This window comes from Geotrypetes seraphini, chromosome 1 (genome assembly GCF_902459505.1).
Source record: "Geotrypetes seraphini chromosome 1, aGeoSer1.1, whole genome shotgun sequence".
Lineage (NCBI taxonomy): Eukaryota > Metazoa > Chordata > Amphibia > Gymnophiona > Dermophiidae > Geotrypetes > Geotrypetes seraphini.
The window spans coordinates 115,596,672-115,621,813 of record NC_047084.1 but is presented as its reverse complement, the minus strand read 5'-3'; the positions used below and the strand labels follow the sequence as shown (position 1 = coordinate 115,621,813).

General features: G+C 46.7%; 1 protein-coding gene across 2 annotated transcripts in view; it reads right to left on the bottom strand.

Moving 5' to 3' along the window:
- Positions 1 to 478: 478 nt before the first annotated feature.
- Positions 479 to 25,142, bottom strand: part of PHF24 (PHD finger protein 24) — a 73,800-nt gene continuing 49,136 nt past the window's right edge. The window contains exons 4-8 of one of the 2 annotated variants that reach the window (XM_033918209.1): positions 18,809 to 19,011; positions 17,755 to 17,921; positions 8,518 to 8,520; positions 5,827 to 5,928; positions 479 to 593 (exon numbers count right to left, since the gene is read on the bottom strand). In XM_033918209.1, coding sequence (XP_033774100.1) covers positions 497 to 593; positions 5,827 to 5,928; positions 8,518 to 8,520; positions 17,755 to 17,921; positions 18,809 to 19,011 — 572 coding nt within the window. In that variant the 3' untranslated portion in view covers positions 479 to 496. The remainder of the gene's footprint in view (positions 594 to 5,826; positions 5,929 to 8,517; positions 8,521 to 17,754; positions 17,922 to 18,808; positions 19,012 to 25,142) is intronic. The other variant, XM_033917337.1, reaches the window with a different exon arrangement.

Below are 25,142 nucleotides of genomic sequence, written 5' to 3'. Positions count from 1 at the left end.
GTGTTCAACCGTAGTTCTAGTTCGTACATCAAGAAATCCATATGATCCTCTCTGTTGGGTATAGGACAGTTTCCAGCCTTCGGTCTGAGCTCACTCATCCTTCTCGGTTCCCCCATATACAATGCACAGTCCTAGCAGCCTCAGGTAGTCTTTGCGAAGTCCAGCTTCCACCATTAGCCATCATCACAAGCTGAACAATTCTGGTCTCATTCTGACTAGTCGGAAAACGTTGCCCAACCTGTGAGCTTGAAGGGTCAGTGGGAGAGAGAACTGAATGTATTTATTTTCTTTATTTTTGCAAGAATGTCCCATGCGCGGATGAAGAAATCGGTCAAGTTTTGCAGTAATGGACGTATTCGCGTTAAGATTCCCCTTCTCCGACACAGCCCCACCAACCCAGTTCTGCATCCACCTCTTATTTCATGCATTGCGCAGGGTTCTTCGGGCAGAATCTTTCATGTTGGTTGGCGACATCTTTCTCGTCATTGCTGGGTGTCTATACCGGCGGCCGCAGGTGGATGGCAGTGCTATTTGGGCGAGCAGCAAGGATAAAGGTCACATTTTCCTTCAGAAATGTGTCCCAGTCCACTTGTCTGTTGGAGAAAGGAAATGGACGTCATAGTTAAAAGACCAAATGAAGCTTCTTTAAGCAATAAGAACCAACACGTATATTTAGCTCTTGTATTGTAACACCTTTACGGAAGCTCATGCAATCCGCTCAGAATTGACTCCCCTGTCATTAGTAGCGGTATAGAAACTTCCAATAAACAATAAACTATTTGGATAACATTACAAATATGTAACTTAAGGGAAGTTCAAATGATGCTAGAAGGTCTACACATTTAAAAAATAGAAATCTTCTCATCTGAATTTAAACCTATTCTGTGGCATTTAGAACTGCAGCATGTGACCATTCAGCGCAGCCCTTTCATCGCGGGACTGTTCAGTGCTGCCTTTCATGCTGGATTGAAGTGGAGTGTGTGTATGTGGGGGGGGGGGCATTGTTGAAGTGAGGTGGAGCCCTGGATGGAGGGGGGTGGGGGAGGTATTGCCAGCTGAGACACGCTGGATCAGGGGCTGCAGGGGGGCATCACCCCCCCACCATCATATGCTCCACAATTGAGAGCTGATGGGGGGTGTGGGGGGCATCGTCCCCCCTACATGTGCCATATGCTAGAGCCCCGGGTCATACTGAACAGAACCCCCGCAATGAAAGCGCAGCGCTGAACAGTCCCACGAAGAAAGGGCTGCGCAGAATTGATGACTCTTAAACGGCCACAATGTATCGTTCTAGACCAGGGGTGTCAAAGTCCCTCCTCGAGGGATGGAATCCAGTCGGGATTTCAGGATTTCCACAAGGAATATGCGTGAAATCTATTTTCATGCACTGCTTTCATTGTATGCTAATAGAGCTCATGCATATTCATGGGGTCATTAGGGTGGGCAGACTGGATGGGCTGTGGCCCTTATCTGCCGTTAATTTCTATGTTTGTATGTTTCTATGATTGCGGCCCTCGAGGAGGGACTTTGACACCCCTGTTCTAGACCCTATAACTGTCAGCCAGTTAGGCATTTGAGGTTGAAGGTGGGCCCTCAGAAGTGGAATAAGATTCCAATGCAGGGAAATTTATGTAATTTTAAGCGATTATTGAAGAGGCGCTTGTTTTGTAAGATGAAATATGGGAATTAATCCCATTGTATATGTTTCAGCGCTGGCTGCTGATTGGTTTTTGTCTTAAGTATGTATTGTGTATTAATTAGTGCTTTAAAAAAAAATACTGTGCAAGTATTTGCTGCGATCTGCTTTCGAAAAAGCAGGATACAGATGAATAAACTTTATAAACTCTATACTCTATAAGTGCATGTTTGGAGGAGCAATGAATCAGGGTAAATTTGTGCTTGCCTCTCTGGTGTTCAAACCCACCTCAGATAGCGAAAAAAATTTGGCATTAGTCCTTCGTCCCAGTGCTTAATAAACTGGTGCAATTTAGACGTCAGTGGGAAGGCTTCCAGCTCAGCCACGGGACGCACGTAGGAGCCGCTGCCCGTGGCTTTCTGCAGAGAAGCAACTGTGGCCAGAAGAAGGTAAACACCCACTGGAGGGAGGCACGTACTTGGGGCACAGAATAGAGGGAGGGAGAGGGGCATATTGGGATACGGCAGGGAGGAAGAGGAGCATGTTGGGACTCAGGAGGGAGGGAGCACAAACTTTGGATAAAGGACAGAAGGAAGGAGGGAGGGGGCAGGAACTTGGGGCACAGAATGGAGGGAGGGAGAGGGTCACATTGGGACATGGGAGGGAGGGAGAGGGGCACATTGAGACTCGTGAGGGAGCACAAACTTCAGACAAAGAACGGAAGGAAGGAGGGAGGGGGCATGAACTTGGGGCACAGAATGAAGGGAGAAAGAGGGGCGCGTTGGGACTCGGGAGGGAGCACAAACTTCGGACAAGGGACGGAAGGAAGGAGGGAAGGAGTATGAACTTGGGGCACAGAATGGAGGGAGGGAAAAGAGCATAAGCCATAGGAGGGAGAGAGGAAAAGAGATGCTGAGGTGATGGAGGGAATAGAAAGGGAGAATTGGGTGTCAGAGAGGAAAAGAGAGATGGTGCACATGAGGAGATGAAGAAAGAGGAGAATTGTTGGGCATACAGAGTGAGAGAGAATTATTGGACATGGTGGTGGGAGAGGAGCGAGGAAGAGATGCATGGGGAAGAGAGAGATGAGAGGGAGGAATGTTGGATGTAGTGGTGGAGAGGGAACAGTGGGATGGATGGAAAGGAATGTAAGAGGGGCTTCAAGGAGGTGGAGAAGGTGGGAAGAATACTAGGATCCGAGTTACATACAAATTCAACGGAACCCATTCTTAACCCGGGAACTGCCTGTAATTGGTCTACTATTGTGGAATGCATTACCTTTGAAGTTGAGAGAGCTGAAAACAATTAATGATTTTAAGAAAAGTTTTAAAACTGTCTTGTTTGACAGAGCATTTGGGATATAGTGCTACTGTACAGTATGGGGTTCATAATCGAAAGAGAATAATGTCCAAAAAACGGCCTAAATCGGCACTTGGACGAACACTGTCAAAATATGTCCAAGTGTCGATAATAAAAACGGGTTTTGGACGTATTTCTAAACGACCTAGGCCTTCATAGTGCCACTGAACGACCAACAGGCTTGTTCTAGGCGTTTTGGACTTGGACAGAAAATTGGACAAAAATGTGGTATAAAGATGGACAATTTAACAACTTGGACGATCAGATTGGCAGGACGTATAGTTAGACGATTTTCGAAACAACAAAAATTTTGGACGTATTTTTCAAAAACGTGTCTTAGGCTGGTTTTTACTTTGGGCGACTTGCGACTTAGACGAAAATGGACTTAGATGTTCCTTTCGATTATGGCCCTCCAAATATTTTAATACAAGCCTTGGATGAACTTGAAAAGAGTAAAACCATTAAGGATTTGGAAGGCGATAAAAAGAACGTTATTGTATGTGGTTATAGTATTGTATTAGTCTTGTATCAATTTTGCGATCGTTTAATTGTAATCCGCCTAGAATTATAGATTACTAGCTGATGCCCCGGCGTTGCACGGGTATTTAATTATAGCAATAACACTGTAAATGGATTCAAATAAAGATACTTTATAGTGGTGAATGAAATTATTTTTTTACAGCTTTATAAAAAGTACAATAATCAAATTATAATGTGAAATATTTGACAAAATGAATACAATACAACTAACACAAAACTTGATTATAAACAACAATTTTAGTTTCACCTCCAGGAGCAAGAACATATAAATTCTTGGGTGAACCCAACCTTGAGCAAGCAACATAGAGTTGTCCATGGGAAAAACAGGGGGATCTTAAATCCACTCCACAGTATGTAATAGTCTGTCCCTGTGATTTGTTGATTGTGATAGAGAATGCAAGTCTCACTGGAATTTGCAATCTCTTAAACTGAAAAGGAAGATCTGTTGGAATAAGTGGCATCCAAAAGTTTCAGTATTGATTTAAACAACTCAATATGTGGAAACTCAGGTTGAAAAGAAACTCCATGCAGATTTTTCCCGGTTTAGAATGGAACCTGTGTTCCTAGTTCAGCATATATGAGTACTCGTGTAATGTAATAACATTATGAACTGGGGTGCATGAAGGAAACAGTTACAAACACAGTTAGAACATACAAACTCTATATGTATGGTGTCCGTGGTAGAATAGAAACGATGTCCCTAGTGGTTATAGTGTCATTGAAAGTGTTTTATAGTTGGAATTACTGTGAGAATGGCAGCTTTTTACATCCTTTCCATTGACATGAATGGGTGAAATCTGATTTTATGTTTGTAGCTCCGCCCACGTGTGCAGGTGGGCCGCGAGACCCCCAGAACATATCACCCCAGGTAGTGAGGGATCTGCATACCAAGTTTCGTTCAAATCGGTCAAGCCGTTTTTGCGTGATCGCGGCACATACACACACACACACACACATACCTCCGATTTTATATATACAAGTGGTGCCTCACACAACGAACTTAATCCGTTCCAGGAGCAAGTTTGTTATGTGAAACGTTCGTTGTGTGAAACGCGTTTTCCCATAAGAATACATGTAAAACAAAATAATTCGTTCTGCAGCCCTGTTGTCCCATAAGAATACCTGTAAAACAAAATAATTCGTTCTGCAGCCCTACATTTCCCTCCCTCCACCTCACCTCACATGCAGAGCCTGCCAGCCTTCTCCCTCACCCAGCCGCACGATCTGCAGGAGGCTAAGAACTTCGGGAACTGGGTCAGTTCCCACTGCAGCTCCATGTGACTCTAGGCAAATCACCTGACCCTCCAGTTGTCCTAGGTCAGTGGTCGGCAAACCGCGGCTCGCGAGCCGCATGTGGCTCTTTAGCCACTTGAGTGCAGCTCTGCACTTGCCTAGGGCCCGAAACTGTCAGAAGGGTCCCAGGGCTGGCGTAAGAGGGGGGAGCATAGATCTAAGGGGCCCTGCGATCCAAACTTCTTTATTAAACACCTAAATTTTCCTTTTCAGAGGGACCCCGACATGGCAGCTGTTCTCATAAACTGCCGGTAGCTGCCCCGAAGCTTTCCCTTTGCGGCGATCTGCCCTATCAGAAACGGGAAGTTGCAGCAGAGGGAAAACTTCGGGGCAGCCGCAGGCAGTTTGTGAGAATGGATGCCATGTCGGGGTCCCTCTGAAAAGGAAAATTTTGGCTGGAGAGGGCAGTGATCTCTTGCCTTCCCTACTGCTCCTCCCCCGTACTGTCCAGCTTTCCCTCCCCTGCTGGCCAGAACTCCTCATCTTTCCCCCAAGAAATTCAACAGTTTTCCTTCCTCCCTCTTCGGCTGTACCAGCAGGTTAGTTTGTCTGCACAATATTCACTGCTGCTGTGCATCAGCGGGTCTGGCTCCCGGCACGATCTCAAAAAGCTGTGCACGCGCAGCTGCTGGAGTTGCGTCAGAGGAGAAGATTGAACAACAGAGCATGCGCGCATGTGCTGCTCCCTGAAAGCGTGTGGCTGGCCGAAAAAGAAAGCCGGAAAACTCGGCATCCGAGGTAAGGTGAGGGTGCTGCTGTTTCCGGCTCACATTAGGAAGCGGCGAGAGTAGTTCCGCCCCCCCCCCCGGGCCCCTCGGGCAACTTCGTTGTGTGAAACGAAGTTCGTTATAGGGAGCAAGACAAAAAGTTCGTTATGCGCAGCGTTCGCTGTGCGAGGCGTCCGTTATGCGAGGCACCACTGTATATAGATGCGGAATACAAATTTTTGAAATAAATAAACAAGCCTGGGAGCCTGGGCCCAGCATCTCCCATCTCACCTGGCGTCCTCTTGTTCCGTGGTCAACAGGGTCTTTTCCTGGCTCTTCGCACTGCTGCTACTGGCAGGGCTGCTCTCCGACATGGGACCCACGTGGCTTATACTAGTATTAGTGGGAAAAAGAATGTGAAGAGTTATTAACCGGAAATTTCTGCTCACAACATCTTCATCCACACAAAGACATGGCATCGCACTGGGCCTGATTTTCAGACCGAAGGACACAGCGAGGCGAGAAATTCAATGCCGGGTCCATATTCACTGGCGCCCTGCCCGTTTCCGCATCCACTTCAAACTCCTTTTTTTGACCTTCAAGCATGCTCCTCAATATCTCTCCTCTCTTCTTACCCCCTAGGCTCCGCCCTGGGAACTCCACTCATCTGATACAGTCGGTACCCTTCTCCTCTGCTGCCAACTCCCGTCCCCGTCCCTTCTATCATGCTGCACCGCATGCCTGGAATAATCTGCCTGACTCAGTACGTCAGGTTCCGTCTCTGGTGGTTTACAAGTCCAGGCTGAAAGCTCACATTTTGGAGGCTGCTTTTAAATCCTAATCCTACCACACATAGGTCCCCTCTCTCCTCCACCCCATCATCTACAGCAGTGTTTTTCAACCTTTTTACACCTATGGACCGGCAGAAATAAAAGAATTATTCTGTGGACCGGCGGTTGAAGAACACTGGGCTAAGTTGTGGGCCAGACCCCGCCCATCTCTACCCAATCTCCACCCCCAAACCATGCCCCCATAATAGTACTAATTGTTCCTTGCACATCCCGTGCCTCATCTGGAAGCCTTCCCTCTAACGTTGCAACGTCAGAGAGAAGGCTTCCGGTTTAGGCGCAGGATGCCCCTAGGAGCCACTGCCCGTGGCTTTGTGCACTGAATCAGTTAGGAAGAGGGAGCTGGCTCGAAGATAACGCCGCATCGATCGCAACGTGGACCGGCGGTTGAAAAACACTGTTTTGGGTCTGATGCACGTGCTGGCCCTGTGGACCAGAAGGAAATTTCTGTGGACCGGCACTGGTCCATGGACCGGTGGTTGAAGAACACTGATCTACAGTACTTATGGTTTGTCATTATGTTATGTATGTTATTTTGTACATCGCTTCGATTGTAAGCAGTTCATAAATCGTTTAAATAAATAAATATTGCCCATCAGCCACCTTCATACTTCCCACATGTGCAACATGTAAAGATCCCCCCTCCCCTTTTTGTCCAGTGTGTCTGTCATAGCTAGATTGTAAGCTCTTGTGAGCAGGGACCGTCTCTTGTATGTTTAATGTACAGCGCTGCGTGTGCCTGGTAGCATTATAGAAATAACTAGTCTTATAGCCCGTTACATTAATGGGTGCTAGAATATATGTGTGTGTGTCTGTCTTTCTTTCTTTCTCTCTCTCTCCCCTTAGCCGCTTTCTGTACAGTGGTACCTCGGTTTACGAGTGCACCGGTTTGCGAGTGTTTTGCAAGACGAGCAAAACATTCGCAAACTTGGTGCCTCGTAAACCGAGCTTGCCTTGCTGTACGAGCGCCCCCCCCCCCCCACCGCCATTGGGCAACCCCCCCGCCGCAACCTGAGATCCCCCAACCCACCCGAACCCTCTTCTTACTTCCAGTGTAGCCTCCGCATCGGCACCGGCACCAGCATGTCCTGTGCGTTGGGGCCGGTGCCCGAAAATCTGCTTCCTGTGCCGGGCCTTGAGCATGCACGCATGCTCAAGGCCCGGCACAGGAAGCAGATTTTTGGGCACCGGCCCCAACGCACAGGACATGCTGGTGCCGGTGCCGATGCCGATGCGGAGGCTACACGGGAAGTAAGAAGAGGGTTCGGGTGGGTTGGGGGATCTCAGGTCACGGCGGGGGGGGTGCCGGTGGCGGCGGGGGGGGTGCCCGATGGCGGCGGGGGGGTGCCGGATCGCGGGAGGGAGGGGGCCGGTTCGCGGAGGGGGCCTTCGGGGGGAGCAATGCCGGTTTCTCGTGGGGGGGAGCAGCGCTGCTGGCCTCGGGGGGGGAAGGTGGGGGTTGGGAACATATCAAAGCAAGCTTCCCTTATTTCCTATGGGGAAACTTGCTTTGATATACGAGCATTTTGGATTACGAGCATGCTCCTGGAACGGATTATGCTCGTAATCCAAGGTACCACTGTATTTCTGTCTTTCTTTTTCCTCGGCTGTCCACCCATTCTCCCTTCCTTTTATCTTCCCTGTGTCCACCACCACCCCTTCACTGCTCCCCCTTATCCAGCAGCAGCCCTTTTTTAATCTCCCCCCGTCCATCAGCACCTCTTTCCTGCTCCCCCGTCCAGCAGTAGGCCTCCCTTCCTTTTTCTCCCCCTCCCCCTGTTTCTTCCCCTGTCCAGCAGCACCCCTTACCTCGCGTCTGCTCTCCACCGACAGCCGCGGCGGCCTGCAGACGCCAAGAGCCGCCGCAGCTGACAGCCTCCGTGCCACCTGAAGCCGACAAAACCCTAAGCCGCGCATGCGCACTCCTACCTGCGGGGACCTACAGCACACGGAAAACGGGAGCACGCAGGTAAGAGTGCGCATGCGCGGCTTAGGGTTTTATTATATTAGATAAATAGTTTCAGTAGTAGTATATCTGGTGACCAGAACTGACTTTCTGGGCTTTGTTCAGCCGAATTTGACATGGCCAGCTAAGCTGCTATTCTTCGGCTAATCAACTAAGTCAAAGACAGACCTGCTATCTAGGTCGATCTGTCTGGTCACTAAACTTAGCCAGTCAGCCAATGAATATTGGTACTGACCAACTATATTGTGCAAGTGGCCAGGCAAGCCGCTGACTGGGTTATTTAGCGGGGGGGATAATGGCTCTCTCTAAAATATAAGCCAAGCTTTTTGTGCCCCCAAAAATGGCCCAAAAATTGGGGTCTCGGCTTATATTTGGGTCAGCACCCACCTGCCCCCCTCTCGGACTTGTTGCAGGCCTCCACTGGGCCTGCCGTAAGACCTGGTGGTGCAGTGGTGAACCTGGGCAGGAGCGATCTTCCTGCGCTACAGCCCCGTGCAGAGCTGCTGGCTGAATGGCTGCCACGAGTTCTCAGAGCAACTACGATACCGTGGGAACTCATAAGGTTGCCACGAGAACTCGTGGCAGCCGTTCACGGTGCGGGAAGATCGCTCCTGCCCTGGTTCGCTGCTGGACAACCAAGGATTTGAAAGGTACACGTGGGAGGCGGGAAGGAGGTAAAAGTTGTCACAGTCGGCCAGGGCAGGAGGCGGGAGGATCCCTCCAGGTCTTACGGCAAGCCAGGTGGAGGTCTGCAAGGCATCAGGAGGGAGGGGGAGGGGACAGGGCAGGGAAAGAGGGGGGACAAGATGCAGAGCAGTGCAGGAAGGGAAGGGAGCTGAATATAGGCATATTGTTTCACAGCCTATTATGCATTTTACTAAAAGCTGTGGGGCTCATAATCGAAAGAGAAAAATGTCCATAAATCAGCCTAAGTCGGCACTTGGACGAACATTTCCCAAATACGTCCAAGTGCCAATAATAAAAACGGGTTTTGGACATATTTTTTAATGACCTAGGCCTTCATAGTGCCGCTGAATGACCAAAGCTAAACGTGGCGTTTCGGGAGGAGTGTCGAGGGTGGGAGTTGGGCGGGACGTGGGCCAGCTCAGACTTAGTCGTACAGCATGTATAACCGAAAGTTATACAGCCCAGGATTGACAGAACTTGGAGGTTGTGACTTAGACCAGTGTTCTTCAACCACCAGTCCATGGACCAGTGCCGGTCCACAGGGCCAGCACGTGCATCAGGTCCACGGTGCGATCGATGCGGCGTTATCTTTGAGCCAGCTCCCTCTTCCTCACTGATTCAGTGCACAAAGCCACGGGCAGTGGCTCCTACGGGCGTCCTGTGCCTGAACCGGAAGCCTTCTCTCTGACGTTGCAACGTCAGAGGAAAGGCTTCCAGATGAGGCACAGGACGTGCAAGGTGCAATTAGTACTATTATGGGGGCGGCGTCTGGGGTGGACATTGGGTAGAGATGGGCGGGGTCTGGCCCACGACTTAGCCCAGTATTCTTCAACCGTCGGTCCACAAACCGATGCCGGTCCACAGAATAATTATTTTATTTCTGCCGGTCCATAGGTGTAAAAAGGTTGAAAACAGTGACTTAGACCATGTAAAATATGGTCTAAGTCACAAAAACCCACCTAAAGTCACCAGATAAGCACTGAAAACACATAAAACAGACCCCCCCCACACTAACCCACTGATCACCACCCCCCCCCCCAACCTCATAAAAATCGTAATCACACCTTTAAAATTCAGCCTCTAGACCATCACCTGGCAGCCTAGCATAGGAAATCCTAGTCATCCAGCACAGATGCGGCTTAAGCCATCTTGAAGGTGGGTGAGGGACTCATGGAGAGGAGGACCCATGCCCATAAGCCCCTGTAATCACTGCATTGATAGTTAAACATGTGCACTCCCCTATACACCCCCAAAACCCTTTTTTACTGGCATATTAAGTGGCTCCTGCAGTCATAAGGGCTATTGGGGTGGTAGATAAGTGGGTCTAGGGGATTCTGGAGGTGGTTTGGGGGGGCTCACCGTCACCTATAAGGGAGCTGTAGTGAGGAGAAGACATGGCACCCTTCTTGTGAAGTTCATAGCAGTGCCCTGTAAGGTACCCCACTATTTAGGTGGCATGTCTGGCTGTTCAGTCCATCACTTTTCAGACCCCTCCCACGTCCAACAGGGCTTGTTCTAGGCGTTTTTGACTTGGACGAAAAGTTGGACAGAAATGTGGTATAAAGATAGACGATTTAGCGGCTTGGACCATCAGATCAGCAGGACGTAGAATTAGACGATTTTCGAAAGTAAAAAAAAGTTGGACGTATCTTTCGAAAATGTATCCTAGGCTGTTTTTTACTTTGGACGACTTGCGACTTAGACGAAAACGGACTTAGACATCCCTTTCGATTATGCCCCTCCTCGTGTTTAGTAAGCTTTTTGCAAAATACTTTACACTTTTTGAACAGCCCGGCTTCAATGGCCCTTTTCCTACCTAAGGCAAAAGCTGTGCAAAATTGGGCTTCAAATGGAATAATTGGGTTTTAGACAAATAAATCTGAAAGGTTAAAATAAAACCTGAAGAAACAGTGTAGGGAAGGGTGACAGATAAGCTCAGCTCCTGGGCAGATGGCATGCTATTCATAGCAGAGATTCAGATTGCGTACCGTCACTTAACATTTCATGGCAGGAACGTTACAGGAACATCAATCCCTTCTGCGAAATCCACAAACTATCTTTGCAAATAAGTTACAGGAGCAATCGACCTTTTTCTACTGTCACTTTTAATTCATGGCAGATGTTGTAAGCCAGCTTGCCTCTCACTGAAATCACTGCTATTTCACGGCAGATAGCAAGTCCATTAATCATTCTTTTAATATAATTTAAAGTGGCTCTATATCCTGCACCTAATTCCCTAGTATAATGTGAATATACCCTGTCCTATGCCAATATAATGGGTACCGCTGGGACCTTAGATAAACTCATGTATAACATACCACAAATAGTCCAAAACACAGCAATAAAAATCATTACAAATTCTAAGAAATACGACCGTATCTCGCCAGTCCTAAAAAAAGCTCATTGGCTACCAGCGCCTCACAGAATTTCTTACAAACTGGCCCTCTTAACATTTAAAATCTGACAGACAAAATTACTGGTATTTGGGGACAGGCTTCTTATTTTGCACGCTACTCCAGAGACTCTAAGGGCTAGATTAACTAAGGGCATGGATCGGATGAAAATGAGGGCGATTGGAATCATGCCCCCAACCGAACGCCGGGATCGCTCTGTAGCGATCCTGACGCATGCACAGACCTTCTGTAGATGGTCTGCATTTGCATCGAAGAGCAGCGACTTTTTCTTTACTTTATTTTTTCATTACAATTACATTCACAATAGTAATTTTCCATACAGATTTTTATCATTCCTCCAAAATATATTTCCATATTACCTATTTCATACCTCTACACATTTCCCCTATTCCCATCCCCCCTTTCCCCATCCCCCTTTCCCCCTTCTCTAACCCCTCTTTTCCCCAAAATATATTTCCATATTACCTATTTCATATCTCTACACATTTCCCCTATTCCCATCCCCCCTTTCCCCCTTCCCTAACCCCCATTTCCTCCAAAATATATTTCCATATTACCTATTTCATACCTCTACACATTTCCCCTATTCCCATCCCCCCTTTCCCCCTTCCCTAACCCCCATTTTCTCCAAAATATATTTCCATATTACCTATTTCATATCTCTACACATTTCCCCTATTCCCATCCCCCTTTCCCCCTTCCCTAACCTCCCTTTCCCCCAAAATATATTTCCATATTACTTATTTCATACCTCTACACATTTCCCCTATTCCCATCCCCCCTTTCCCCCTTCCCTAACCCCCATTTCCTCCAAAATATATTTCCATATTACCTATTTCATACCTCTACACATTTTCCCTATTCCCATTCCCATTCCCCTTTCCCCATCCCCCTTTCCCTAACCCCTCTTTCCCCAAAATATATTTCCATATTACCTATTTCATACCTCTACACATTTCCCCTATTCCCATTCCCCTTTCCCCATCCCCCTTTCCCCCTTCCCTAACCCCCATTTCCTCCAAAATATATTTCCATATTACCTATTTCATACCTCTACAAATTTCCCCTATTCCCATCCCCCTTTCACCCTTCTCTAACCCCTCTTTTCCCCAAAATATATTTCCATATTACCTATTTCATATCTCTACACATTTCCCCTATTCCCATCCCCCTTTCCCCCTTCCCTAACCTCCCTTTCCCCCAAAATATATTTCCATATTACCTATTTCATACCTCTACACATTTCCCCTATTCCCATCCCCCCTTTCCCCCTTCCCTAACCCCCATTTCCTCCAAAATATATTTCCATATTACCTATTTCATACCTCTACACATTTTCCCTATTCCCATTCCCATTCCCCTTTCCCCATCCCCCTTTCCCTAACCCCTCTTTCCCCAAAATATATTTCCATATTACCTATTTCATACCTCTACACATTTCCCCTATTCCCATCCCCCCTTTCCCCATCCCCCTTTCCCCCTTCCCTAACCCCTCTTTCCCCAAAATATATTTCCATATTACCTATTTCATACCTCTACACATTTCCCCTATTCCCATCCCTCCCTTTCCCCATCCCCCTTTCCCCCTTCCCTAACCCCCATTTCCTCCAAAATATATTTCCATATTACCTATTTCATACCTCTACACATTTCCCCTATTCCCATCCCCCTTTCACCCTTCTCTAACCCCTCTTTTCCCCAAAATATATTTCCATATTACCTATTTCATATCTCTACACATTTCCCCTATTCCCATCCCCCTTTCCCCCTTCCCTAACCTCCCTTTCCCCCAAAATATATTTCCATATTACCTATTTCATACCTCTACACATTTCCCCTATTCCCATCCCCCCTTTCCCCCTTCCCTAACCCCCATTTCCTCCAAAATATATTTCCATATTACCTATTTCATACCTCTACACATTTTCCCTATTCCCATTCCCCTTTCCCCATCCCCCTTTCCCTAACCCCTCTTTCCCCAAAATATATTTCCATATTACCTATTTCATAGCTCTACACATTTCCCCTATTCCCATTCCCCTTTCCCCATCCCCTTTTCCCCCTTCCCTAACCCCCATTTCCTCCAAAATATATTTCCATATTACCTATTTCATACCTCTACACATTTCCCCTATTCCCATCCCCCTTTCACCCTTCTCTAACCCCTCTTTTCCCCAAAATATATTTCCATATTACCTATTTCATATCTCTACACATTTCCCCTATTCCCATCCCCCTTTCCCCCTTCCCTAACCTCCCTTTCCCCCAAAATATATTTCCATATTACCTATTTCATACCTCTACACATTTTCCCTATTCCCATTCCCCTTTTGGTCAGTTGTGATGGTTCAAAAAACACATATTTAAGAGTACGGTAATATACAATACACTTACACGGGTGTCTCAAATAAAAAGTTGCCCCCAAAGATAAAACCCCAGGTTTCAAAAGAAGAAATTCACGGCGGCGCCTTTGTGTCTCCCGTGCCAAATCTGGGAACATTTGTATTTTATAACCAAAAAAGCTTTTTTGTCTATTTTTAAAGTAAAGTTTTAACAACCATGTTTTATCAATTGGCAAAGCTAAAGTAATAATCATAGTGACTGGTGATGCTAAATCCTTCTCCGATGTTTCTAAAATCTGTGAAATGTTTAAGGGTTCTTGATCTGAAGATTTTACTTTTGGTTGTTGATTTTGTTCTTTATCAGGCAAATAATAAACCCGTGAAAATGGTGGTAATGAATCTTCGGGTATCTCTAAATTTTCCACTAGATATCTCTTAAGCATATCTCTAGGTGTTACTAACTCGAGTCTTGGAAAGTTAATTAACCTTAAATTATTGCTACGTGAGTTGTTCTCAAGCATTTCAATCTTCTTCCTTAGGTTAATATTGTCTTTAACTAAGGTCTCTTGAATTTGTTTCGATGATACAATTTATTTTTCTATTTTTTGAACAGATGAGTTAGAAGTATTCGTTTCTTCTCTTAAGTTCTTCAGTTCCTTATCGTGTTCCTTAATTTTCCCTTCAATTTGTTGAAATGTAGGAGTAATATTTTTAACAAAACCAGCCATTAAGTCCCAAATAGAGTCTAAAGTCACTTCTGCAGGTTTAATCAGTACAATTGGAGTTTGTGTAAGTGTAAATTGCTCACCGTCCTGAAGTCCTTCGAGGGGTGTCTTCTGTCCTTTCCCCTCATATTGAGATGGTGTTCCCCCAGACATCTCCATGGGGGCCCTGGAAAGGTGGGCCCCAACCTCCGAGCTCTCCAGTAAATCCTTCCTTGCCTCTGGAGAGGAGAAAACCAGTGAATCCGGGGTTTCCCCGCCCCTGGGAGAGCTGGTCGTCTGGGGCTGTGGGGGCGGTGCCCTAACGTCGGGGCTCAGCGTAGTATCGGGCCCAGGAGCATCCACAACGGGTTTCCCTCCCTGTGTCCTCTGCAGGCCGCCATCCGACGTCGCTGTGACCTCCTGCATGCGCCGCAGGAGTTCGTGTATGTTCCCGAGACCCAGGGCTCCAGGACGCCGCGAGGCAGAAGCGGCACTCCGGCCCCCGTCTCTTCGGCATCGCGGTAAGTGAAAACCGCTAGAAAAGTTCCAACAAATGCGATCCTGGGACACGCAGCTCAGCGCGTCCTGCTCTCAGATCGCCATCTTGGATGTCTCTGCCATCAACACATCACATTCTTACCACAGTCTGCACCTCTTTTTTTTTATTTTATTTATTGAATTTTTATAATAATACAAGTATACAATGATAACTTGATACAGATCAGAGATGAAGAAATTAAAATTAACAAAAGAAGGTGTGGTTTCCATGACTAATTAGATATGACCTTCCATCTGGTTGTGAAATGGGTTATCTTATGTCATTACTCTAATAATCTAAATAGTTGATTTGAAATTTATTTCCTTTCTTGATCTCCAAATATTGTGGGCTAAATAAGAGTTAAATATTACTTGTCTATATCTTATTTTGTCTGCATCTCTTTTAAAGTTTGGCAAAAGGCAGAGAGGCAGGGAGATTCGGGGCAGAGCAGAACGGCAGGAGAAAATCGCAGGAGAGTCGGGGGGCAGACAGCAGGCAGAGAGCAGGATTTGCAGTCGGAAAGCAGTGGCCGACTGGTCCCCAGCAGTCGCTTCTTTGTGATTGGCCAGCCCAGTCGGTGTTGCAGGTTTTCGGTGAGTGAATCGCTGCCTGCCTACATTTGAATGCATGGATCAGAGGATGATCAGGACAGAGGTTAGTGAATCGGGTTGGAGGGAAATCGGGTCGCATAGGGGGGTCGCTAAGTGGTTGGAACTTGATCGGTGGCCTTAATGAATCTAACACTAAGATCCACAAACCAGCAACTCCTTACAATCCCTTCTTTAAAGGTCATTTTGAACTGAAAATCAAAAATACCAAATACCCAATACAACCTGAATTAAAACTCCTAGGAGTTACGATAGACAGATGTTGCACAATGCAGCCCCAGATCAACAAAACAACCCAGAAAGCTTTTCTAACCATGAGAAATCTCCGCAAAATCAGAAAATTCTTTGACCAAGCACAATTTAGACTAATCGTCCAATCCCTAGTCTTAGGTCTGCTGGATTATTGCAACTCCCTAAATCTTCCTTGTCCAGCCACTATGATAAAACAACTCCAGACCATACAAAACACCGCCCTCAGATTGATCTACTCACTCAAAAAATATGATCACATAACAACTGCCTTCTTAGACTCTCACTGGCAACCCATACAAGCACGAATCCAATTCAAATTCCACTGCCTGATATTCAAAGCATTACACGGCTCTTCCCCCTCCTATCTAAACAACCGCTTAAACCAAATCTCCACCTCAAGACACAGAAGAACCTCGAACCCTTTCGCCTTCCCCCCACTCAAAGGCACACAACGCAAGAAAATGTTTGACAACCTTCTGGCAACACAAGCAGCAAAAATCAACCATTCCATCTCCAATCTTATGACAATATCAGACAACTTCAAAACATTCAGAAAAGAAATCAAAACCCTGCTTTTCAAAAAATTCATCCAAATATCTTAACCCCTCCTCTTTTACCTCCAGAAGATTCACCTACCTTCAGATAACCTTCCCCCAAATTACCCACCTTAACACCTTCCAATTAAACAAATACCATAAATAGATTGTAACCTACCCTCTCTAACTGAATTCCATATGTATTTTTCATACAGTTCTTCACTGTCAGTTTAATTTCCATCCTATAAGTTCACATAGAATTTTTCTTTTTTCAACCATCTTTATTTTCTCTTCTTTATTAATTTCCAGGTACTTTAGTTAGATTGTGAGCCTTCGGGACAGTAAGGGAATTTTTTAAGTACCTTCTTACTTCTCATTTATAATCTTAATGTATATTTTCTTCAAACCGCTTAGAACCTAAAGGATATAGCGGTATATAAGAAATAAATTACATTACATTACATAAATACAGGCGAACTGAAATCTTTTCAGTTACATCTCCCCAGCAATGGAATCACTTAATAATCCATCTCAGAGAAGAAACAGTATTAGAAAGATTTAAAAGCTCCCTCAAAAGCTTCCTTTACATTGATGCTTTTGATAAATAATTAAGACCAAAACAACGGACAAACATTACTCTACACCAGTGTTTTTCAACCTTTTTACACCTATGGACTGGCAGAAATAAAAGAATTATTCTGTGGACCGGCATCGGTCCGTGGACCGGCGGTTGAAGAACAATGGGCTAAGTCGTGGGCCGGACCTCGCCCATTTCTACCCAATCTTCACCCCAGACCCCGCCCCCATAATAGTACTAATTGCACCTTGCACGTCCCGTGCCTCATCTGGAAGCCTTCTCTCTGACATCAGAGAGAAGGCTTCCGGTTCAGGCGCAGGACGCGCGTAGGAGCCACTTCCCGTGGCTTTGTGCACTGAATCAGTTAGGAAGAGGGAGCTGGCTCGAAGATAACGCCGCATTGATCGCACTGTTTTGGGCCTGATGCACGTGCTGGCCCTGTGGACCGGCAGGAAATTTCTGTGGACCGGCACTGGTCCATGGACCGGTAGTTGAAGAACACTGCTCTACACAATCATTATTCTGTGATGTTTATAAATTAGCTTTTTTAGGCAACCCGTTACCCCTCCCTTTAATGGTTTTTCCTTATTCGTTTCTCTTTTTACTCTCTTACCCAAATTTCAAGTTAGGCACGGGTCTATGTCTGTCTCTTATATGTTTCTATATGCCTATTTTTATAAATGTAAATTGCTTTGAAATTTTTATTTAAGCGTTTTATCAAATTTGAAATAAAACAAACTTGGCTACCTGACATTACACGATGGAGTCTCTTTTGGCTGCTTTCGAAACCACACTTGGCATGCTTTCCGACATTCGCTCCCGCAAATAAGGCCGTCGTTATCAAGGTCCAGGGATTTAAAGGCTGCTCGTGCCCTCTCTCGTTCTTTGGTGGAAAGCAATCTTAGGAGTGAATTCTGTGGGAGGAAAGTTTTTTTAAAAGATATAACATAACACTCTGCAATCCTTATAGCAGTACAGGTTTATGTAGCCCCCTAAAATGTCACATGCTGTAACTTTAGTTTAGACCTTGGCTACCCTGGACAAGCTCATGCCTAATCTAATCTAAATCGTAGATTTATATACCGGAGGATCATTCCTAAAGATACAGGGCTCGACTCGGTTTGCAAGAAAAATATGTTTACAAAGATTTTAATAATAAAATTACCACTATTTTATTTATTTGTTATTTATAATTATTATAGTGTCCCAATAAGTTACTAAAAATCATTAAGATCATTCATAATAATACATTATAAGTGCTGGCGGCCTCGGGGAGGGGGGGGGGTGAGATGGAGCAGCGCCGGTGGCCTCGGGGGGGGGGGGAAGGAACAAATCAAGCGAGTTTCCCTTACTTCCTATGGGGAAACTCGCTTTGATATACGAGCACTTTGGTTTACGAGCATGCTTCTGGAACAAACTATGCTCGTAAACCAAGGTTCCATTGTAAATGTTATTTATAGACTTGCTCCCATATGGGGTAGATCCACAAAGTATGCAAGTCATGGGATTGTGAGGAGGAGAGGTCTGTTTGTGAAACCCAAAAGAATTTCGAATTCAAATAGGAGACAAAAGCAAGTCCTGCACAGTTAGTGTTACCAGATTTTACTATTGTAAAATCCGGACTCATGGTCCCACCCCCCAGGCCTACCCTGTTCCACCCAAGTCATGCCCCATTCTGCCACAGCCTCGACCCCCCCCCCCTCCCGCCCCGCCCCCTTCAACCTGTTCTCATGCTTGGAGCCGTGTCAGGAGGGCATCTGTGCATGCGTCACGTGTGGTGTCTTTCCCCTCTGGGTCCTACCTGTGTCCGAAGCTTCTGCAGCAACAGGATGGATTCGTGGGAGAGGAAGTCCGACCATTCTAGCTGCCCCTTCTTGTCGGGGTCCAGAGCCGAGAACTGCAGCAGGACCTGTTCCTCCAGCTCCTCGGTCATCTGTTTGTCATTTAGCTTCTTGTACACTTGGTTCTTATAATGCAGGTAGTCGTCAACTGTCAGGCAGGACTCTGGAAACAGAAATACAGTTAGGGCAGATAAGCAGAGAACTCTGGCTATTTCTGTAATAGAACTACACTGTGCTAAAAAAAAAAAAAAAAAAAAAAAGTAACTATATAATGCTTGTTTTCTGCATAGCTGTCAAAATTTGATTGATTTCAATAAAATTTGTCTTATATCATCCTGAATAAATCTGCAATAAGCCTAACCTTAACCCTTAAAAGTTTTCCCTGCAACGCTACAGAATGCGATCGGGAAAAGTTAAAAAATTAACAAATTAAAAGTTAAAAAAGTTAAAAAATTAACAAATTAAATAAATGGTTCAAAATCATCTTACTTGAGTCCTAATAGGTTCTTCAGGTGATCTCTGTCACTGGAATGGATCTGAACGGACACTGACGAAAGCCAAAACGCCCGACAGCCGAGACATGATCTTCCTCCACAGGAAAACACAGAAGACCTTCCTCATCTTCTGTTTCTTTCTCTCACATACAGGGCTATTCTACATCAACCCCGCAAATCACCTTGAAGAACAGATTCCAGCTACTACAGGAAGTATCTGTCAACGAGGTTCAGCAGAAGGCCCCAGTTCCGGAGACAACAGGTCGGCCCACTCCTAAGAAGCGAAGAGTGGTGGTGATCGGTGATTCGCTACTGAGGGGCACCGAGGGACCAATCTGCAGATCAGACTTACAATCAAGAGAGGTTTGCTGCTTGCCGGGGGCCAAGATTCGGGATGTAACCGCTTGCCTGGACAGACTCATCAAGCCCCAGGACCATTTCCCTATGCTTCTCATCCACGTTGGAACAAATGACACTGCCAGGAACACCCAGGAGAGCGTACAAGAAGACTTTAGAGCCCTGGGTGAGAAGCTGAGGAGGATGGAAGCGCAGGTGGTCTTCTCCTCGATCCTCCCAGTGAGGGGCAAAGGTAGAGCCAGGGATGAGCGCATCCAGAGGGCTAATGACTGGCTGCGAGGATGGTGCAAGGAGATGAACTTCGGGTTTCTGCACCATGGAGAGGCGCTACAAGGACTACAAGGATCAGACGGGCTACACCTGACCAGAAGAGGGAAGAACGTCCTAGGACACCGACTAGCCCGCCTACTTCACAGGGCTTTAAACTAGGTAAGTTGGGGGAGGGTACAGGCTCAATCAACCCACCTGGCGAGCTAGGCTGCCAACACTTTTTGGAGACTGGGGTAAGTGGATACCGAAATTCTAGGTCCGGGACTGGGGCGAGTACACACATTTCCGAGTCTGGGGTGGGTACATGTTGTTATTCGGGGTCTAGGGAGGGTACACACCTTGCAAATTGTACCAAAAAAGTTCAAATAGCTCAAGTGGGAATTCCCCCACAGGGTACACACATTTCTGTGTCTGGGGTAGATGCTCACATTAAAACTAGCACTAAAAGCGAACATGCGACATGGAAAGCCATGTACGTCAACGCCCACAGTTTGGGCAACAAGATCCTAGAATTAGAGACTGAAATGAGGAACGCTGACCTGGATGTGGTGGTGATATCTGAGACCTGGCTCACGGACTCCCACGGATGGGACATGGTCATACCAGGCTACAATTTACTTCGCCGTGACAGGGAGGGCAAGATGGGAGGAGGTGTAGCACTATATACTAAAGATGACATTAAAGTAACCAGAATTGCAGATGTCAGGTACACAGGGGAATCCCTTTGGGTAAATTTGGCCAGGGGGAAAGACAAATGCCTGTATCTAGGCGTAATATACAGACCCCCAAGACAACAGGAGGACCTGGATATGGAATTGATCGGAGACATAGAGAATATCACCTTGCGAGGGGATACAGTACTGTTAGGTGACTTCAATATGCCTGATGTGGATTGGAACACACTTTCCTCTGCATCCAGCAGCAGCAGGAGGCTATTGAACTCTATGAAGGGAGCAAGACTGAAACAACTGGTACTGGAGCCAACAAGGGAGCAGGCAATACTGGATCTGTTACTTACCAATGGCGAAAGTGTCACAGAGGTCTCAGTGGGCGAAGCGTTGGCCTCCAGTGACCATAATATGGTATGGTTCAATCTCAAAAAGGGGTTCGCCAAATCTAACACATTGACCAAGGTCCTAAGCTTCAAGGACGCCAACTTCGAGGGCATGGGGGAATTCATCCATCAAGCGCTACAAAACCAAGCGGTAACAGATAACGTAGAAGAAATGTGGTCAGCTCTGAAAGATACCATACAGGAGGCAACCAACCGATATATAAAATCAGTAAGTAAACGGCGAAGGAACAATAGGCCACAGTGGTTCTCTGCGGAGATCTCGGGCCTCATAAAAGAGAAGAAAAGGGCGTTCATTTATTACAAACAATCAGGGAATCAGGACTCGAGAGAAGACTACCTGGCCAAGGCAAGAGCCGTCAAAACAGCAGTTAGAGAGGCCAAATTCCGAAACGAGGAGACGTTAGCGAAGAACATCAAGAAGGGCGATAAATCCTTTTACAGGTATATTAGCGACAGAAACAGAAACACAGGCGGGATAGTACGCCTCAGGAAACCAGACGGGAACTATATAGAAGCGGACTCGGAAAAGGCTGTACTTTTAAACGAATACTTCTGTTCGGTCTTCACCCGCGAGGACCCGGGATCTGGCCCTCTGCTACAGACAAGGGATAGTCCAGTAGACCCATTTAGTAGCTTCGAGTTTACGCCAGGCAGTGTCTACTGTGAGCTGTCTAAACTCAAGGTTAACAAAGCGATGGGGCCAGACAACTTACACCCCAGGGTGCTCAGGGAGTTAAGTGATGTCTTGGCGGAACCACTGTCCGCGCTTTTCAATCTCTCCCTTAGTACGGGTATAGTCCCGTTGGACTGGAAAACGGCTAACGTCATCCCACTCCACAAAAAAGGTTGCAGAATGGAGGCTGCAAACTATAGACCGGTGAGTCTCACATCAATAGTGAGCAAGCTGATGGAAACTCTAATCAAACGTCAATTGGATACGATCCTGGACGAGGAGAATCTACGGGATCCCCGTCAACATGGATTTACTATGGGGAGATCCTGCCAATCCAACCTGATCAGCTTCTTTGACTGGGTGACGAGGAAGCTGGATGTTGGGGAGCCCCTGGACATTGTGTACTTAGACTTCAGCAAAGCTTTCGATAGCGTACCACATCGCAGGCTGTTGAGCAAAATGAGTTCTATAGGATTGGGTGACACTTTGACAAAATGGGTTGAGAACTGGCTTGGAGGCAGGCGTCAGCGGGTGGTGGTAAATGGCACCCCCTCTGAAATGACGGAGGTGATCAGTGGAGTGCCGCAGGGCTCGGTCTTGGGCCCGATCCTGTTCAATATCTTTATAAGAGACTTGGCAGAAGGGCTTCGAGGTAAAATAACGTTATTCGCAGATGACGCCAAACTATGCAATGTAGTAGAAAGGAGTGCAACGGTCAAAAACTCAATGTCCGACAATATGAAGCACGACCTACTCCTATTGGAGCGCTGGTCTAGGATCTGGCAACTAGGTTTCAATGCCAAAAAATGCAAAGTCATGCACCTTGGCAGCCAAAACCCATGCAAAACTTACACCCTTAATGGCAAGATCCTAGCAAGGACTGTAGCAGAACGGGACTTAGGGGTGATCATCAGTGAAGATATGAAGACTGCCAATCAAGTGGAACAGGCTTCATCTAAGGCTAGACAAATCATAGGGTGTATACGTAGGGGTTTCGTCAATCATAAGCCTGAAGTCATTATGCCATTGTATAGATCCATGGTGAGACCCCATCTGGAATACTGTGTGCAATTCTGGAGGCCTCATTACTGCAAAGATGTGCTGAGACTGGAGTCGGTCCAGCGAATGGCCACCCGGATGGTCTCAGGACTCAAGGACCTCCCGTACGAGGAACGGCTGGATAGATTGCGGCTATACTCTCTCGAGGAACGCAGAGAGAGGGGAGACATGATCGAGACGTTCAAATATCTCACGGGCCGTATCGAGGTGGAAGAAGATATCTTCTTTTTCAAAAGTCCCACGGCTACAAGAGGGCATCCATGGAAACTCAGGGGAGGTAAGCTGCATGGTTTCACCAGAAAGTACTTTTTCACCGAGAGAGTGGTGGATCGCTGGAATGGCCTTCCACTTCAGGTGATTGAGGCCAGCACGCAGTGTTCCCGCTAAGCTGCGCTGGCCTGCGCTCGCGCACAAAATATTACATCGCAGCGCACAAGTTTCTCTTCACAGCGCACACACGCGTCGCAAAGGTAAGGGGAGGTAAGGTAAGGGGACGCATTGGGGGGATTGCACTTCCCCACAATTGCCATGCTTCGGTTCCTCTTCTTCCTTCCTTCGGCCCTGCAGCTCCAGACTTCCTCGCACCTTCTCCCCTCCCCCTTTGGATCGCTATTATTTTAAATGTTATAGCCGCGGAGCTGTATCCATCAGTGGAGATGTCTAACCTCGGCCTGCCCCGGAACTCTTACTGCAACAGTGACTTCCTGTTCCTGCCTAGACGGGCGGCTGCTGCAGTAAGAGTTCCGGGGCAGGCCGAGGTTAGACATCTCCACTGATGGATACAGCTCCGCGGCTATAACATTTAAAATAATAGCGATCCAAAGGGGGAGGGGAGAAGGTGCGAGGAAGTCTGGAGCTGCAGGGCCGACATTAGAGGGAGTAAGAGTTGATGGTGCCGCAGGGTCCCGCGGGGGGGGGGGGGGGAGGAAGGAAGGAAGAAGAGGAACCGAAGCATGGCAATTGTGGGGAAGTGCAGAGCTGCAGGGAAGAGTGTTGCGGTACCCAGCTGGAGGGAGAAGGAAGATGAGGGAGGGAATTAAAGGAGATGCCAGGGCTTGGAGCGTAGGAGGAAGGTATGCCAGTCTAAGGGAAAAGGAAGGGGGAGATGTGAGAGCATGGAGGGGGAGCGAAAGATGGAAGAAAAGGAAAGGAGAGAGATGCCAGAGAATCAGGGAAGGGGAGATACCAGACTATGAGGAGAGGTGTGGGAGAGGGAAGGCGAGGAGAGAGATGCCAGACCAATGGGGTGAAAGGAGAGATGGAAGGGGGAGGCATACAGTTTCTGGAAGGGGCATAGAAGGAGAGAAGATGCCATATAGGGGAAGAGAGACGGCAGACAGTGGATGGAAGGAAGAGAGTTACAAGAAGATGAGGAAAGGAGAAACCACAGAAGACAAAGGTAGAAAAAAATTTCTATTTATTTATTGCTTTAGGAGACATGTGTCACTGTTTCTGTGAAGCATTGTATGCAGAGTCCAGCTTCTTGCTGGTTCAATTTAACCTTTGTCTATGTATTTTTATTTTATCCCCCCTTTTACAAAACTGTGAAGCGTTTTTAGCACCAGCCTTGGTGGTAGCAGCTCTGATGCTCAGAATTTTATGAGCATCAGAGCTGTTACCTCCGTAGCTAAAATCCACACTACAGTTTTGTAAAAGAGGGAGGGGTTAGTTTGTGATTACATATTCCTTACTAGGCGAAGGTGTTTTCTGTGTTCTGTGTGTTTTCTGTTAGGATTGACGGTGTAGGATTGATCTGTGCTGGTCTGGCTTGTTTAGTTTTACAATGGGTGTATTGATGTACTGCTCACTGCAATATGTAAGATGCTGCCTTTTCCTAGGTACTCATGTGTGACGTGTGGTTTGTTACTAAAAATCATGTTTTTCTTACAGATGGGGGGGGGGTGCCAAAAAATGATGGGCCCCGGATGTTACATATGCTAGGTACGCCACTGTATGTAAAGATACCAGAAAGCTGGCGTAGCAAAAACTTCTAAGTTTTGAGTATTTAACCCTCCCACAATCTCACGGGCACTCGTTTCAAGTTTATTGAGATTTTGATTTAAACGCAATATCAAATATTTTCAATGCGTATAACAAAAATAAATTTGGGGAAATAAATAAAACCATTTGAACCAGTGTTCCCGCTAAGCTGCGCTGGCGCACAAAATATTACATCGCAGCGCACACGTTTCTCGTCACAGCGCACAATCGGAAGAGGCGTACGGCAGATGGCAGGGCGGCGAGAGGAGAATCGGGCGAGTTGGCTCATAACTTGCTGGCGCCCGATATTTTTGGCTCACGGTGAAAAAAGTTTGCTCACAACACCCGCCCGCTTAGAGGGAACACTGGCCAGCAGCGTGCCCGAT